General features: G+C 43.3%; 1 protein-coding gene across 2 annotated transcripts in view; it reads right to left on the bottom strand.

The window, feature by feature from the left end:
- KAZN (kazrin, periplakin interacting protein) overlaps positions 1-15,612 on the bottom strand; it is a 713,277-nt gene that overhangs the window by 578,628 nt on the left and 119,037 nt on the right. The window contains exon 2 of one of the 2 annotated variants that reach the window (XM_084651592.1): positions 9,310-9,467. In XM_084651592.1, the coding sequence (XP_084507718.1) occupies positions 9,310-9,467 (158 nt within the window). Of the gene's footprint in view, positions 1-9,309; positions 9,468-15,612 lie in introns of those variants that run through there. The other variant, XM_084651597.1, reaches the window with a different exon arrangement.

Genomic DNA, 15,612 nt, shown 5'->3' on the forward strand with positions numbered 1-15,612 from the left:
AGAAATAACTATCTGATAACAACAGAATACCAGCAGTCATGTCCCTTACGTTTGAAATCACCTTTCATACAGCCTTGGAATGGCCCAAACAAATGAATATATTATATTACTATAGGACAGATGATACTTAGACTCAGAGAGACAGGAGCTGATCCAAAGCCCACTGAGATAAATGGAAATATTCCCATTGACTTCAGTGGGCTTTGAATCAGGCCTCTAGAGAACAACTGAACTGCAGAGATTCACAAGGCAGTCACACCTCTACTTCCTGAATTGCTGTGAAGAAGGGTCTGCTCTGATCCTTGGCCCAGCAGCTTCTTGCTGGGAGGATGGAAGGAAGGGAAGTAGAGTGTGTTTGATCTCTTCTTCTCATAGTTGCTCCATGGGATTGATGGGGATTTCCATTCTTATCACTGGTGCTTGTAAACATGCCTCTCTGGATGTTTGGTACTAGGGTACTGGGACTGGGATATAGAATCATAGAATCATAGAATATCAGGGTTGGAAGGGACCTCAGGAGGTCATCTAGTCCAACCCCCTGCTCAAAGCAGGACCAATCCCCAATTAAATCTAAGGAAGGAGATTCTACCACCTCCCTAGGTAATGCATTCCAGTGTTTCACCACCCTCCTGGTGAAAAAGTTTTTCCTAATATCCAACCTAAATCTCCCCCACTGCAACTTGAGACCATTACTCCTTGTTCTGTCATCTGCTACCATTGAGAACAGTCTAGAGCCATCCTCTTTGGAACCCCCTTTCAGGTAGTTGAAAGCAGCTATCAAATCCCCCCTCATTCTTCTCTTCTGCAGACTAAACAATCCCAGCTCCCTCAGCCTCTCCTCATAAGTCATGTGTTCTAGACCCCTAATCATTTTTGTTGCCCTTCGCTGGACTCTCTCCAATTTATCCACATCCTTCTTGTAGTCTGGGGCCCAAAACTGGACACAGTACTCCAGATGAGGCCTCACCAATATCGAATAGAGGGGAACGATCACGTCCCTCGATCTGCTGGCTATGCCCCTACTTATACATCCCAAAATGCCATTGGCCTTCTTGGCAACAAGGGCACACTGCTGACTCATATCCAGCTTCTCGTCCACTGTCACCCCTAGGTCCTTTTCCGCAGAACTGCTGCCTAGCCATTCGGTCCCTAGTCTGTAGCGGTGCATTGGGTTCTTCCGTCCTAAGTGCAGGACCCTGCACTTAACCTTATTGAACCTCATCAAATTTCTTTTGGCCCCAATCCTCCAATTTGTCTAGGTCCCTCTGTATCCTATCCCTGCCCTTCAGCATATCTACCATTCCTCTTAGTTTAGTATCATCCGCAAATTTGCTGAGAGTGCAATACACACCATCCTCCAGATCATTTATGAAGATATTGAACAAAACCGGCCCCAGGACCGACCCCTGGGGCACTCCACTTGACACCGGCTGCCAACTAGACATGGAGCCATTGATCACTACCCGTTGAGCCCGACAATCTAGCCAACTTTCTACCCACCTTATAGTGCATTCATCCAGCCCATACTTCTTTAACTTGCTGACAAGAATACTGTGGGAGACCGTGTCAAAAGCTTTGCTAAAGTCAAGAAACAATACATCCACTGCTTTCCCTTCATCCACAGAACCAGTAATCTCATCATAGAAGGCGATTAGATTAGTCAGGCATGACCTTCCCTTGGTGAATCCATGCTGACTGTTCCTGATCACTTTCCTCTCATGTAAGTGCTTCAGGATAGATTCCTTGAGGACCTGCTCCATGATTTTTCCGGGGACTGAGGTGAGGCTGACTGGCCTGTAGTTCCCAGGATCCTCCTTCTTCCCTTTTTTAAAGATTGGCACTACATTAGCTTTTTTCCAGTCATCTGGGACTTCCCCCGTTCGCCACGAGTTTTCAAAGATAATGGCCAGTGGCTCTGCAATCACAGCCGCCAATTCCTTTAGCACTCTCAGACGCAATGCGTCCGGCCCCATGGACTTGTGCACGTCCAGCTTTTCTAAATAGTCCCTAACCACCTCTTTCTCCACTGAGGGCTGGCCATCTACTCCCCATGCTGTGATGCCCAGCACAGCAGTCTGGAGCTGACCTTGTTAGTGAAGACAGAGGCAAAAAAAACATTGAGTACATTCGCTTTTTCCACATCCTCTGTCATTAGGTTGCCTCCTTCATTCAGTAAGGGGCCCACACTTTCCTTGGCTTTCTTCTTGTTGCCAACATACCTGAAGAAACCCTTCTTGTTACTCTTGACATCTCTTGCTAGCTGCAGCTCCAGGTGCGATTTGGCCCTCCTGATTTCATTCCTACATGCCCGAGCAATATTTTTATACTCTTCCCTGGTCATATGTCCAACCTTCCACTTCTTGTAAGCTTCTTTTTTATGTTTAAGATCTGCTAGGATTTCACCATTAAGCCAAGCTGGTCGCCTGCCATATTTACTATTCTTTTGACTCATTGGGATGGTTTGTCCCTGTAACCTCAACAGGGATTCCTTGAAATACAGCCAGCTCTCCTGGACTCCTTTCCCTTTCATGTTAGTCCCCCAGGGGATCCTACCCATCCGTTCCCTGAGGGAGTCGAAGTCTGCTTTCCTGAAGTCCAGGGTCTGTATCCTGCTGCTTACCTTTCTTCCCTGTGTCAGGATCCTGAACTCAACCAACTCATGGTCACTGCCTCCCAGATTCCCATCCACTTTTGCTTCCCCCACTAATTCTTCCCGGTTTGTGAGCAGCAGGTCAAGAAAAGCTCCCCCCAGTTGGCTCCTCTAGCACTTGCACCAGGAAATTGTCCCCTACGCTTTCCAAAAACTTCCTGGATTGTCTATGCACCGCTGTATTGCTCTCCCAGCAGATATCAGGAAAATTAAAGTCACCCATGAGAACCATATAACCCTTTTCAGCTGTAGGTCGTTGGTTCTAATCCCAATAAATCAATAGCTATTGCCATCTGGTCTTATTCCAGTTTTCAGTGGATTAATAAAACCCATCCTATCAATTGGCCCACGGCAGGAAGATTCAACAGAGAGGACAAGGATGCAGACTTAGAATAAATTATCCTTTCACCTTGAGAGGTGGGGCTTTTCAAACAGGGTTAAGGGTTCAGAGCTGAGCAAAAAACTAAATTTTAAGTTCGTTGGCAGTTTCCAAAGGTCAAAAAAAAAAATATTTTGGGTCAGGCTGAAAATGAAATTTTCCAGCAAATCAAAAAGTAAAAATAATTTGTTTCAGAATATAATATTTCTTTCAACCTGAAATGAAGTGTTTCATTTTAATTTCAAGTACTTTAAAACTTATTTTAATTTTAAGAAGTAAAATTAAAAGAAACATTGAAACATAAAGTTGTTTCAAACTGAAAAACAAATGTTTTGTTTTGAAAATGTCAGTACGAAACCGATTTTTTTCTTAAATGAACAATTCAGCAAAACTGACATGAATTCGCAAAACTTTTCAAAGTCGACAAACCTGCATGTGTCACTGAAAAAGTTTTGGCTGAAAAATGTTGCTGAGCTCCAGTTAATGCACATTAGCACAGCAGTCTGAGGAAGCAAGCAATGCTTTGGCCTGTGTTGAATCTGCTCTTCTTTGGATGACTAGGGAACTCCACCTCCAGTGCTATCAATCTGGTATATTTCACAAGCACTAGTCTATAGTCAACTTACATTTTAAGGAGAAGAAAGAAAAATTGTCAGCATTCTGTAAGATAAGCTATTAGAAGGGAAAGAAAGTATGCAAACAAGAAAGCAAGCAATCTACAATTTATGAATGATCCTTTTTGCCCTCTGCTATTGCCAATAATCCAGATAAAGGAGTGCAATTTAACTAGCAAATTCTAGTCTTGCAGCAATGCTGACATGGTAACTAATACAATGATGCAAGGAAGGAAAGTAAGAAAGTATTATTTGCTTGTACTCCAGTATTGCAAAGACTGGGGCAGGAGTATCAGTGATGGTTAAATGTAAATGTTTAAAACTGGCAGGGAAAGAAACAGTATTTTTCAGAGTCCCCCCCCAAAGGGAGGAATAAAAAATGGTCTTGCAGGGAAGCCACTGGACTACGACTCAGGATATTTGGATTTAGTGCCTGGCTCTGCCATAAAATCCCTGTGTGACCTTGGGCAAGTCACTTTGTCTCTCTGTGCCTTGGTTTCACATCTGGAAATGGAGGGCAATGCTATTTCCTTTCACTCTTTAGATTGTCAGCTAAGAAGAAGAAGAAATGCCTGTTAGTATGCATAAATTCAATGCCTAGCGAACTGATCTCAAAACCCACCAAGTAGGTACATAAATTTAAGGCATAGAGAAGTTATGTGATTTAGCTAAAGCCATAGAATTAAGAAAAGACAGGCTTAGAATTCAGAAGATCCCAGTTCTAGGCTTGGACCACATCTCTCCACTGCCTGATGTGGTCTGAAATCACAGTTCCCGAATTAGCTAGGAATCTAAGTTCTGAGAAAATTCACCTGCAACTGAAGCTCTGCAAGCTTTAAACAACCAAGGTCTGTGTTTAAATCATGCTGTTTTTAATAGTCTCATGGAACTGAGGAATCCCCACTGCCCACTGTTGTGAGAAGCTGAAAAATCACTCAGTACAGGTAGGTTAATTGCCCAGCTAATGGCCTCCAAAAGTTCAGGCTGGATGTTCTCTCCTTGAATTACCTGCCAGACAACAGGCAGGCCCATGCCAAGAGAGTTAGGATGAAAGGGCATGAGACTTTGAGAAGGAAGGGACCAACATTAAACTGAATGTACAAGTAAAATGCTCCTGAGAGAACCAAAAAAAAAAAAAAAAAAAAGAGCAAGCCTAAGAAAGACCAGCTTGAAGGCCAAATAGGGAGACAATGACCTTGTGGTTACAATGCTACACTCGAATTCAAGAGATCAGGGTTCAATTCCTAGCTCTGACACTGTGCAAGTCACTTAGGTGCTTTGAAAATGTTAAGCTCCTAAATCTCTCAGGCTAAGTCCTGGATGTCTAAGTGGCTTTTGAAAATGTTATCCTTAGGGCTAGTCCACACTGGCAACGTCAAAGCACTGCTGTGACAGTGCTTTAATGTGGCTTGTGTAGTCGCAGCAGAGCGCTGGGAGAGAACTGGTTTTTTACCTCCCTACGCGAGAAAGTGGCTGCGCTGCAAAGTGCCAGTGTAGGCAAGCCCCCCGTCTCTATCTATGGATGCAGTGTTGTTGTAGCCATGTTGGTTCCAAGATATTAGAGACGGAAGGTGGGTGAGGTAATTATCTTTTATTGGAGCAACTTCTGGTGGTGAGAGGCTTAGGGCTTGTCTATACTGGCATTTTAAAGCGTTGCGACTTCTCCCTCGGGGGGGGGTATAAAAAAACACCCCCCTGAGGGCAGCAAATTTCAGCGCTGTAAAGCACCAGCGTAGACAGCGCCCCGCGCCGGTAGCTACACCTCTCATGGAGGTGGTGTTTTTAGAGCGCTGGAAGATCTCTCTCCCAGCGCTCTGCCATGACTGCACAAGCCATGTTAAAGTGCTGCGGCGGCACTTCAGTGTGGCCGGGGTAGAGTAGCCCACAACCTTTCGTGCTTACAAAGAGCTCTTCTTCAGGTCTGGGAGATCTACTCAGAGTGTCACCGCTAAATACCAGGTGGAACAGATTGTTTAGCCTAAGTCATTAACACATGTTTCAAGAAACCATTCAAGGTAAGCTGGTCCATTAACACTTCTCCAGTCATAGCGGGGAAAGGAGAAAAAGAAGCTGGGGGAGGCAGTTAATGGGTCATAGACTGTTGTAATAAACTCTAAATCCAGCCTCTTGATTCAGTCCATCATTTTTAGTGTCTAGCAAAGTTATGAATTTAAGCTCCCAGGCTCTTCTTTTAGAAGTGTTGTGCAGGGTTCCTTTGAGGATGAGAGGTCAGATATAGAGGGACTGCTCTGTGAAAAGTGTTCCCTCACAGACCACATAGTGTTTTTGTCTTTTATCATTTTCATGTGTGAGTTCACTCCAGAGCGTAGTCCCATTTCACCTACATTGTTGTTCGTGGGGCACAGATGGTACTTACTTGGCCCACATTACTCTTGCATCTGAGCATCTCACAATCTTGAATGTATTTATCCTCGCGAGGACAGCACTATTTTACTAGTGGGGAACTGAGGCACAGAGACACTAAGTGACTTGCCCAAGGTCACAGAGGAAGTCGGTGCTGGAGCAGGGAATTGAACCCCGGTCTCAAGTCCCAGGTTAGTAACCAAGCTGTTGGATCAGGCTTCCTCTCATCCTGGCTGTTTTCCATCTCTACAATATGGATGAAAATAGTTACTTTTCCCACCCTTTTATTTGTCTGTTTACATGGTGGGTTCTTCAGGGCAGGGACTGTCTCTTACTATTTGTGCAGTGCCTAGCACAATGGGCCTCTGGGGCTTCCCAGCCCCGTTATAGTATAAAGAAATAATACCAATACGGAAGGAAAAGGAGATCTCATCAAAGAAATGGAAATAATTACATTGGTGATTTTTTTCCCCTCCCAGGTAATGAGGACTACAGGGCACCCTGCACTTGTGTTTACTCCATATCTGATATGCACATACTGGAGGTGATGTTCCTATTTATGTAGTTCGCTGCCAACATCATGATTTTTGATTCCCCGCAGGGTGGTTGTTGGTTTTTAAGTATCTGAAGTTGTCACCTCGCCTGTTCCATCCTTTTAATCATCATTACCACCTCCCATTTTGTCATCCTTCCAACTTTAAAATCCAAGGCAAACAATGTCCAGTACTGCCTGGGAAGTGTTCCAGATGCATTATGAGGACACAAATGCTCTTGACATTTTCCCCATTGTTATTAGTGTTTCCTTAATCGGGCAGAGTATCATAGGCAGCATTAATATGCATTCAGGGCAAATGATAGGCAATAAACCAATTCTCAGGTGCTCAAAAGAAGTTTCTATAAAAGCGGCTTATCAGCAGGTCCTTTCTTCTTCTTTTTTGGTCTCTATATATTTATTTTATCTGCAATATGCAGATGTCATGAGAGCTCCTATCTGTTCTTGGATGTCCATACCTGGCTACCACTGACACTACTTTTAACTGCAATGGGAGCTACATTTGTGCAACTGAATGGCAAAATGTAACCCTTAGTGTCTTTCATTTCTCTTGCCTCCTAGTTTGGCTTCTAAGTGATATTTGCATAAGTTAAGGTAAGGAGTCTGAGGCATAAAGTGGAAGTGCCTTTGCCAAAGGGGTGCGGTATTGCATTTGAGTACTGAACCCTCAAGAAAAAGAGTCCCAAATACAGCTTCATCCCTTGTTAACAAACTGAGAACTCAGTGAGCATGCTCCTTTCTGACCCTCCCCAGTAAGAACCCTTCTTCTAGCAAAAGGTGGAGTTTCCCAGTCCCACATGGCATTCTGGGGGCTGCAGTTTCTGCTGGTGCCTCATTAACAGCAGGTATTTCTGAACAATCGCAGCTGTGAAACTAAATCTATCTTTGAAGGGCTAAAATGAAGGCATGTAACTTGTCCACTGTTCTCCACATGCTTTATGTTAGGACTCCCAGAATGGAGTCCTTGCTGTGTGTCTGGTTCTGCACAAAAGTTCCCTGCAGTTCCAATCCTTAGTAAAATTTGTCCTCTCCTCCACAACACTACTTCGGTCACAGAAACAGAGCCACGGGCACATTTTGTGGAGTCCTGCACAAAGTTAGATGTGAAGGCCCTCAAGCAGATCATCCATAACCCACACAGCTCGGAGGGATCCAATACTGGCTGAGTTGGAGATGCTTGTTGGATGGCGAAGGAGGACTTTTGCAGCTTGGGAATGGTTCTGACTTTTTTGCCATTCCCTCCTCCCTTTACTCCAAGGATGGAGCATACTAAAGCCATGGGGGCGTATGTGGCCCACATCTGAATGCGTAGGCCCAACTCTACATAGAAATGTATTCAGCACTAAAATAGGCGCATTATTGCTACCAGAGATTTCCAGCCCATCTTTTCTGTATAACGAAAGCTCGATTAGCTAAACTAATTAAGACCAAAGGGCTTTAACAGAGAGAGAGATGTGTTTGCTCAGATAACCACCAGGTTCCAAGTGAAAGGCTATGGGAGTAATACATGAAAAGAGTAGTTTTTTCTATTTACGTTTCCCATTTAAGTACTTGTAAAAGCAAGTCACAGGAAACGGGTCCACAGAGTGCGCTGGAGTAAGTGAACAATTTGGTTAACTGAGGTTTGGGTAATCATGTTTGTACACTATCTGCAGCAATCCATGTAGGTATTCCCACTGGCAATACAGGGTTAGCCGTGGAATAGTGATGAGGAAAAGCCCCGGCTGAGAGGATTTTGCACACAATGCAGCTAATCTGTGCCGGAATAATTTCCTCCTCTTTTATTTTGCAAACAGTTCTGAGTTTCCTTTTCTTGTTAGGGGTTTCAAATGGAGCGTCGCAGGCCCAGAATACTCCTTTCATTTCTGTTACTGGCAGTCACCGACTGGCACAGCTGAGCGAAGTTAGTCATTGTCAGTCTGAACAGAGGATGTGGTGAACAGGAATGAAAGGACTGGCATAACTTGGGGTGCCTACATCGCCCACGCTATATAAATGCTGAGTATCCTGTACACATCAAAGGTGAAGATAAAATGCACAAATGTTATGAACAATCAGAGGCCTTCTTGGTAGCAGATCCAGAATTTAGGGCTTAGACAAAAGGGAAGGGAGACTGTTGTGTTTTCAAAGAGCCATCCAACATCGGATGCCTTTTTCATTTGAAGATATATTTGTAAAACTTCAAAGGGAGTTTAAAAATATATTGAATATTTTCAGAAGTTTCTTATATTTAGAGGGAATTACCCTGGGATATATTTACTGTGCACAGACTTTCTGAGAAATTCTTATGTTCTAAGGTGAAAAGTTGCAATGAAACATCTGAAAAGTCATGAGTTCATGTGCAAGTCACAGTCTGGAGCATAGCTAAACCAAGCAATTATGTTATGTGCCTGCCACCCTTAAACTGGCATTCAGCACAGATGTTCAATAGCAAACTGATTTTCACTTTCATAGAAGAAATGCTAGATTACCATTGACAGGTAAATTACTCCATTTTCTTCTGTGATTTTAAAGTAATTTCCAATCCTAAATCCAACATGCTGGCCCATTACAATCCCAATAGTCTCTGAACCAATATGTCCTTTCCATGGCTGTGAATTTCAGTGGTCTAAGTCAGTGTCAAACAAACGTAGGGGACTGACATTTTTTTCATAGCTTAAACCTGCCATATAAATGAAGCGCAGCCTTTGGATCTGTGCAATGTGCACTCCCGGGTGTCTTAATAGATACAAGCTTATTGATTTCATACCTGTGCATCCATTAAGAGGTGTCTCATCAGCATCATGGAATTTTTCAGAGACTCTTTTTCACTGGGCAAGAAAGCATCTTTGTCCTCATCCAGCATTTTTGACTTGTTCACGATAAAATGCGAGAGCTGGTCATTTAGGGTATGCATAGACTGCACAGCTATGGGGAGAGAGAAAGAAAAAAAGAGCACTGAAACCATGCAGGAGGATTGGCGGGAATCACTGGAAACATTTGAAATTTCCAAAGGGTGGGCAGATGCTACCATATTCTGGACTAGCTAATTAACCGAGGGTTAAAGCATACATATAAGCAGTCGAGACAATAGCATGTTACATTAGATGAAATAATTGACTAAAGGAAGCAGAGCCATCTACACCATGACTGTATTTAGAGTATGAGTGAGTCACTAGCAATAACATTACACGTGCAATAGATGCTGTTACTCCATTCCATATGCTACAATGTACTGTTACATAATAAGGCTACTAAAGGCTAATTTAGCATTTCATTTCCTTGCAAAAGCCCTGGCATAGTGCTGTGATGAGAAGCTAGACAGAAACTCAAGTGAATGCACCAAACTGTTCACTTTTCCTCCTGAAGATTTCCTTACTTACACATTGTGCTGTATTTGACCTTCCTTTCTGATGGAGCTATACCAAACCTAGCTATAATATTTAGAGCTCCTTATGGAGACAGAATTTCATGGGGATTTAGAAGGTTGGTAGAAGACCATATAGTCTCCCGCTTCTTCTACCGACAGTGACTATACAGGTACCATACTGGCAGTGGCTACACCTCTGAAGTTGAAACATGCCTGAATCAAAATGCCAGATCCAAATATCTCCTAACTTTGGGGAAGTTCTGACCTGGATCCCAATGATGGGACTTGAAACCATTTCCACTCTAAAAGTTGAGACATTTGGTTCAGTCAAGCAACCAAACAACTATTCCTTAAAACATTTCTAGTCTCCAATGTCTGGCTTGATGTCTCAGGACAGGCAGTTTTCTTGGTTCCTAGAACTTCCGACTTCTCCTCATGCCAGGAGGATTAATGATGATGCTGATGGTATAGATTCGATTAGCACCCAAAATGTGCAAGATCCGTTTCCCAACAAAAAGAGAGAGAGAGTCACTTTCCCCAAAGAGCATGCAATCTAAAACCAGAACCCTAGACTCTTAAAAATGTAAGAATGGTCACACTGAGTCAGACCAGTGGGTCCACCTACCCCAGGATCCTGTCTTCTGACAATGGCCAGTGCCAGATGATTCAGATGGAGTGAACAGAACAGGGCAATTTATCAATTGATCTATTCCCCTGTCATCCAGTCACAGTTTCTGGCAGTTAGAGGTTTAGCAGGGGGTTGTGTCCCTGACCATCTTGGCTAATAGCCATTAATGGACCTATCCTCCATGAACTTCTCTAATTCTTTTTTTAACCCAATTATACTTTTGGCCTTCACAACATCTCCTCTGGCAACGATTTCCCTAGATTGATTGTACATTGTGTGAAGAAGTACTTCCTTATGTTTGTTTTAAACCTGTGACCTATTAATTTCATTGGGTGACCCCAAGTGATGTGAAGGGATAAATAACACTTTTTCTCCACAACATTCAGGATTTTATAGACCTCGAACATATCTCCCCTTAGTCATCTCTTTCCTAAAATGAACAGTCCCAGTCTTTTTAATCTTGTCTCATATAGAAGTTGTTCCATACCCCTGATCATTTTTGTTGCCCTTCTCTGTACTTTTTCCAGTTCTAATATACCTTATTTGAGATGAGACGACCAGAACTGCACACAGTATTCAAGGTGTAGGCATCCCATGGATTTATATAGTAGCATTATGTTATTTTCTGTCTTATCTATCCCTTTCCTAATGGTTGCTAAGATTCTGTGAACTTTTTTTTTAACTGCTGCTGCACATTGAGCAGATATTTTTGGAGAACTAGCCACGATGACCCCAAGATCCCTTTCTTGAATGATAGCAGCTAATTTAGACCCCATCACTTTGCATGCATAGTTGGGATTATGTTTTCCAATGTGCATTACTTTGGGCAACACCACCTTCCTCCTCTGTATTTCAGCACTTCCTCTTTTGACCCCCAGCTGAAAACAGAAAGTGAGCTTAATGGAATGTGGACAAATATGGCACATGGCTTGTATTCCACAGCAAGGCCTTATAATGTTTTAGAAGCCTGTTTATTTTTAATGAGAGTTATGGGGCTTGTGATAACTGCTGCATTGATAGCCCAGGAGAAGGAAGTCCTCTTCATCACAGAATAGCTACAGCATGGGAAGCAGCAGTGGAAGCTTTCCTAGTCCTGCCCTGCCATTGTGCCTCAATCCTGACGTGAAGGGACCCCTTCTAGGGGGGAAAAGGGAGTCCAGTGCTCCATTAATTCCTTGTCTTCTCTGCTGAGAGTGCAGATAAAAGATGTGAAACACAATGGTGGCTTTTGTGATTGGGAACTGGACTCCACCTGGCAATCTAGAGATGAAAATCTCCTTATCCCATTTCTAACCGTAGGCAGTCCAGTTCCCTCTATGAACAGCCTCTTAACACAGATACTTTCTCAGTACCAAAAATTCATTCTCTTAAGATTCAGAGCATGACACCACAGGCATATGGATTATAAAACAGTCGGGTTTATGAGTACTTGTGGCACCTTAGAGACTAACCAATTTGTACTCCTTTTCTTTTTGCGAATACAGACTAACACGGCTGTTACCCTGAAAGTAGGGTTTATGTATGTTTAATTATTACCACCTACACCTGTATGAGTATTTAGGACTTTACATCACAGAGTAGGAGAGCACAATTCATAGGTTGGGAATGCTCAGTTGTAAGGTTCAACATTTTGTTACAAAATAATATTTTTGACTAATGTATTATAGTAGAATCTAGAGGCCCCAACTGAGACCAAAAGCGTCTTTGTGCTGAGCACTGTGAATATGCATAAGAGAAAATCTCAGTCCCAAAGTGCTTACAAATCTAAACAAAGAAGACAGACAGAGGGCAGGAAGGAAAACAGAGGCACACTATAGGGGTGAAGTGAGTGACTGGCACAAGGCCATACAGCAGGACAGTGTCAGCGCTGTGATTAGAACCCAGGTCTCCTGGCTCCAAGTCTGGTGACCTATTCACTAGACCGGGCTGCACAATAAGATGATAAAGAGAGACAGAGAGGGGAAAAAATAGAGATTATATGAATTGCGGGAGGCAGAACTGGAGAGAGAAAACCAATAAAACTCGACAAAATTGTGCCTCAGTTTGTTACGCTGAATAACAGGACATGAAATATGAATCTACCTTTAGCAATCTAGGGCCAAACCCAGATGTTGTATGTGGGGGGAATTCTGCTCCTGCTCCTTTTTCGTGTAAAAATGCATCAGATGCAACATGTGCGTGGCTCACTGAGGTCTCCAAGCAAATGTGCTTGATGATATTGTAATTTATATGAACCACAATGATATGAACTAATGATCAAATTTATCTCTGCATAATAAAAACCCTTTGTGATTCCACATACCGGAGAAATCTATGATGTCATTTGCATTTAAACCATCACAAGTTTTGAATTTTCATCTTTACTGTAGGCCCATTAAATAAATGAGCCTAAAATCATTCTTCAGTGTATCTTTTTTTTCTAGTTTCATGCAGTAAAACCCTCTGCTAAGCTTTCAGTAGATGGTAGCACATTATTCTGAACTGTGCTTCAGCTCTGTATAATGTACATTTGCCAGTCCTGATTTGCCAAGGTGGTTTATGAATTAGGAATTGTGTGTAGAGTTCTCTGACAATCTGACTTTAAAAATGCTAAGTGATGAAATTTAGAAAAGGAACTACTTCTTCACACAAATGTACAGTCAATCTGTAGGACTTGTTGCCAGGGGATGTTGTGAAGGCTAAAAGTATATATGGATTAAAAAAAGAATTAGATATGTTCATGGAGGATAGGTCCATCAATCGCCATTAGCCAAGATGGTCAGGGAATGCAACCCCATGCTCTGGATGTTCTAAGTCTCTAACTCCCAGATGCTGGGTGTGGACGACAGGGGATGGATCACTCGATAGTTGCCCTGTTTTGTTCATTCCCTCTGAAGCATCCGGCATGGCCACTGTTGGAAAACAGGATACTGGGCTAGATGGACCATTGGTCTGGCCCAGTATGGCTGTTCTTATGTCTATACACAAGGTATCACATATATTAAGGGTGGTGGTGGTGGATTGATTGATAACATGAGCCAAAGCTTCTCCAGGGCCTAGGAACTTCTAACACACGTGCATGCATCGCTGTGGCAATATAAATTGTTTCAGCACTGTGAAATATTATTTCCAATGTAATGTTAAAGGGGGGCAGGCAGCTGGATTAAAACTAAATTAAAATCATATTCGAAGTTGAGATACATTATGATAAAGCTGCCCGTGGTCACAAGCCAGCGGGTTTACTTAATACTGAAAACTTACATTTACATTTGAATGTTATCCACCCCATCACCCAAGTCAAAAGCCATAATGGGAATAAAATTGGGCTCTTCTGCGGGTGATTGGAACCAGCTAAGGGGATGTGTTTGAGGTTCTAAGAATTTAACCCAGCTGTGGCCACAACAGCCTCTCTACATTACTACAGGGAAGACAGTTAATAGATGCCTTGTCTTTTGTGCATTAAGAAGCATCTCGGAAATTTAGTGGCAGGGTTGGGCGGTGCCTCAAAAAGTTTGAAGAACCACTTTGATTCCCAAAGTGTTGATGATGATCCAAACCTTTTAAAGTTCCTTCCAAAACTAGCATCTCTCTTACCCATCCCACCACCCCTCTTTCCTCTTCCTTCTTTATATGAAATACATGCTTGTGAACAAAGAGCCTTTGGAGGATGAGACAGTGAGTATGGAGGATTTAGGAGGGTTCTTATGGTTTGAGCACAGGCGTGCCTTGTATTGTTTTCATAAATAGTTGGCATTGAGGGCCTGGAGCATTGGATGGACATATTTTAAATAGTAATATCAATAATATGCTGGATCATGACTTTGGAATGACTGGGGCCAAAAGCCAAATAATCCATTCCAGCGTTTACACATGCCCCTGTGTGCACTGGAATAGAAGTTGGAGATATTCAGCCATACAGGGAGCAGAATAGCACACATTCAATAAAGCTTCCCATTCTTTGCTCTTACGCTGTCATAGGCCTTGATAGTGTCCTACCCTGGGTAGGGACATAAGTGGGTAGGGGGAAAATGGGTACAAGACACCTCCTTCCCATACCCCTTCTCCTGGGCACAAATGCAGCCCCCAGGACAGCACTTCTCCTCCACAGAGCCTCCTGGGAGGTGGCAAGAAGGGGCAGGACCATCTGCACGTCCATGAATGTGCAGTGACACACACACCTGCCTTTCACATGCAGACACACGCTACATTCCCATGAAAGGATGTCACGTGTATTTCCCAGGTGGAATTCTGGCTGGCTCAGCCAGAACTTCCTCCCAGAATCCTGTTGCCCTGCGGCCCCTCCACCGTGGACTGAAGCTTTAAAGCCGCTGTCCGGTTCTTCTTTTGTTTTAATCTGAGGCTTTGGAACATCTGATACACAACAAAGCTTTGCCTCCTACTGTGACCAATAGCAAATGGCGCTCCAGGCTTTCCTCACGGATGGCTGTAGTAGTTGTGGAGTTCTGCCTGGCCATTGCTGCCATCCTTTCGGGAAGCTGCGTGGCCAAAGAGCCTCTGATGCAGGATCCTGTACACTAGAGCAGCTCTCCTTGTTACTCTGTAACACGGCTGCCTGGGCTACCTGACCTATTTACAGAGCTGTCATCAATAAGAGCCTTCAAGTACTTTGAGGTTTCAGGTCATTACATTGTGGACAGTGAGGATAAATTCTGTGCACCGTGCAACTGTTAGGGAAGCACATAACCTCCGAAAAACATGATGCACTCGAAGGGGAAGGAATGAGGGCAAACCATGGTCTCTTTGAGCCAGTGGCAAATTCCCCTCCTCCCACCCCGACTTCAATGGGACCAAGATTTTACCCGTCAAACTGCTGTGGGGATTGATGTTCCTGGGTGGCAAAAATCCACATGCTGGAAAATTCCCTCTCTCATTCCTCACTGTGCAAAGAGCAACTCCTGTGTTCATGCAGAGGGCATGTTAGGCCACTAGCAGGAGCTCACTCCCCAAAGGGAACATCAAAAAATTCTTTTTAACATGCAACACCAATATCACCAAAAGAAGAAACCCAGGAGGAGGAGTTCACCTGCCATTCTGCTCCAGGCAACCTTTGGGCTTCTCTTTTTCCTTGCCATCTA

Source organism: Lepidochelys olivacea (genome assembly GCF_965140295.1).
Source record: "Lepidochelys olivacea isolate rLepOli2 genome assembly, chromosome: 18".
In the NCBI taxonomy this organism is placed as follows: domain Eukaryota; kingdom Metazoa; phylum Chordata; order Testudines; family Cheloniidae; genus Lepidochelys; species Lepidochelys olivacea.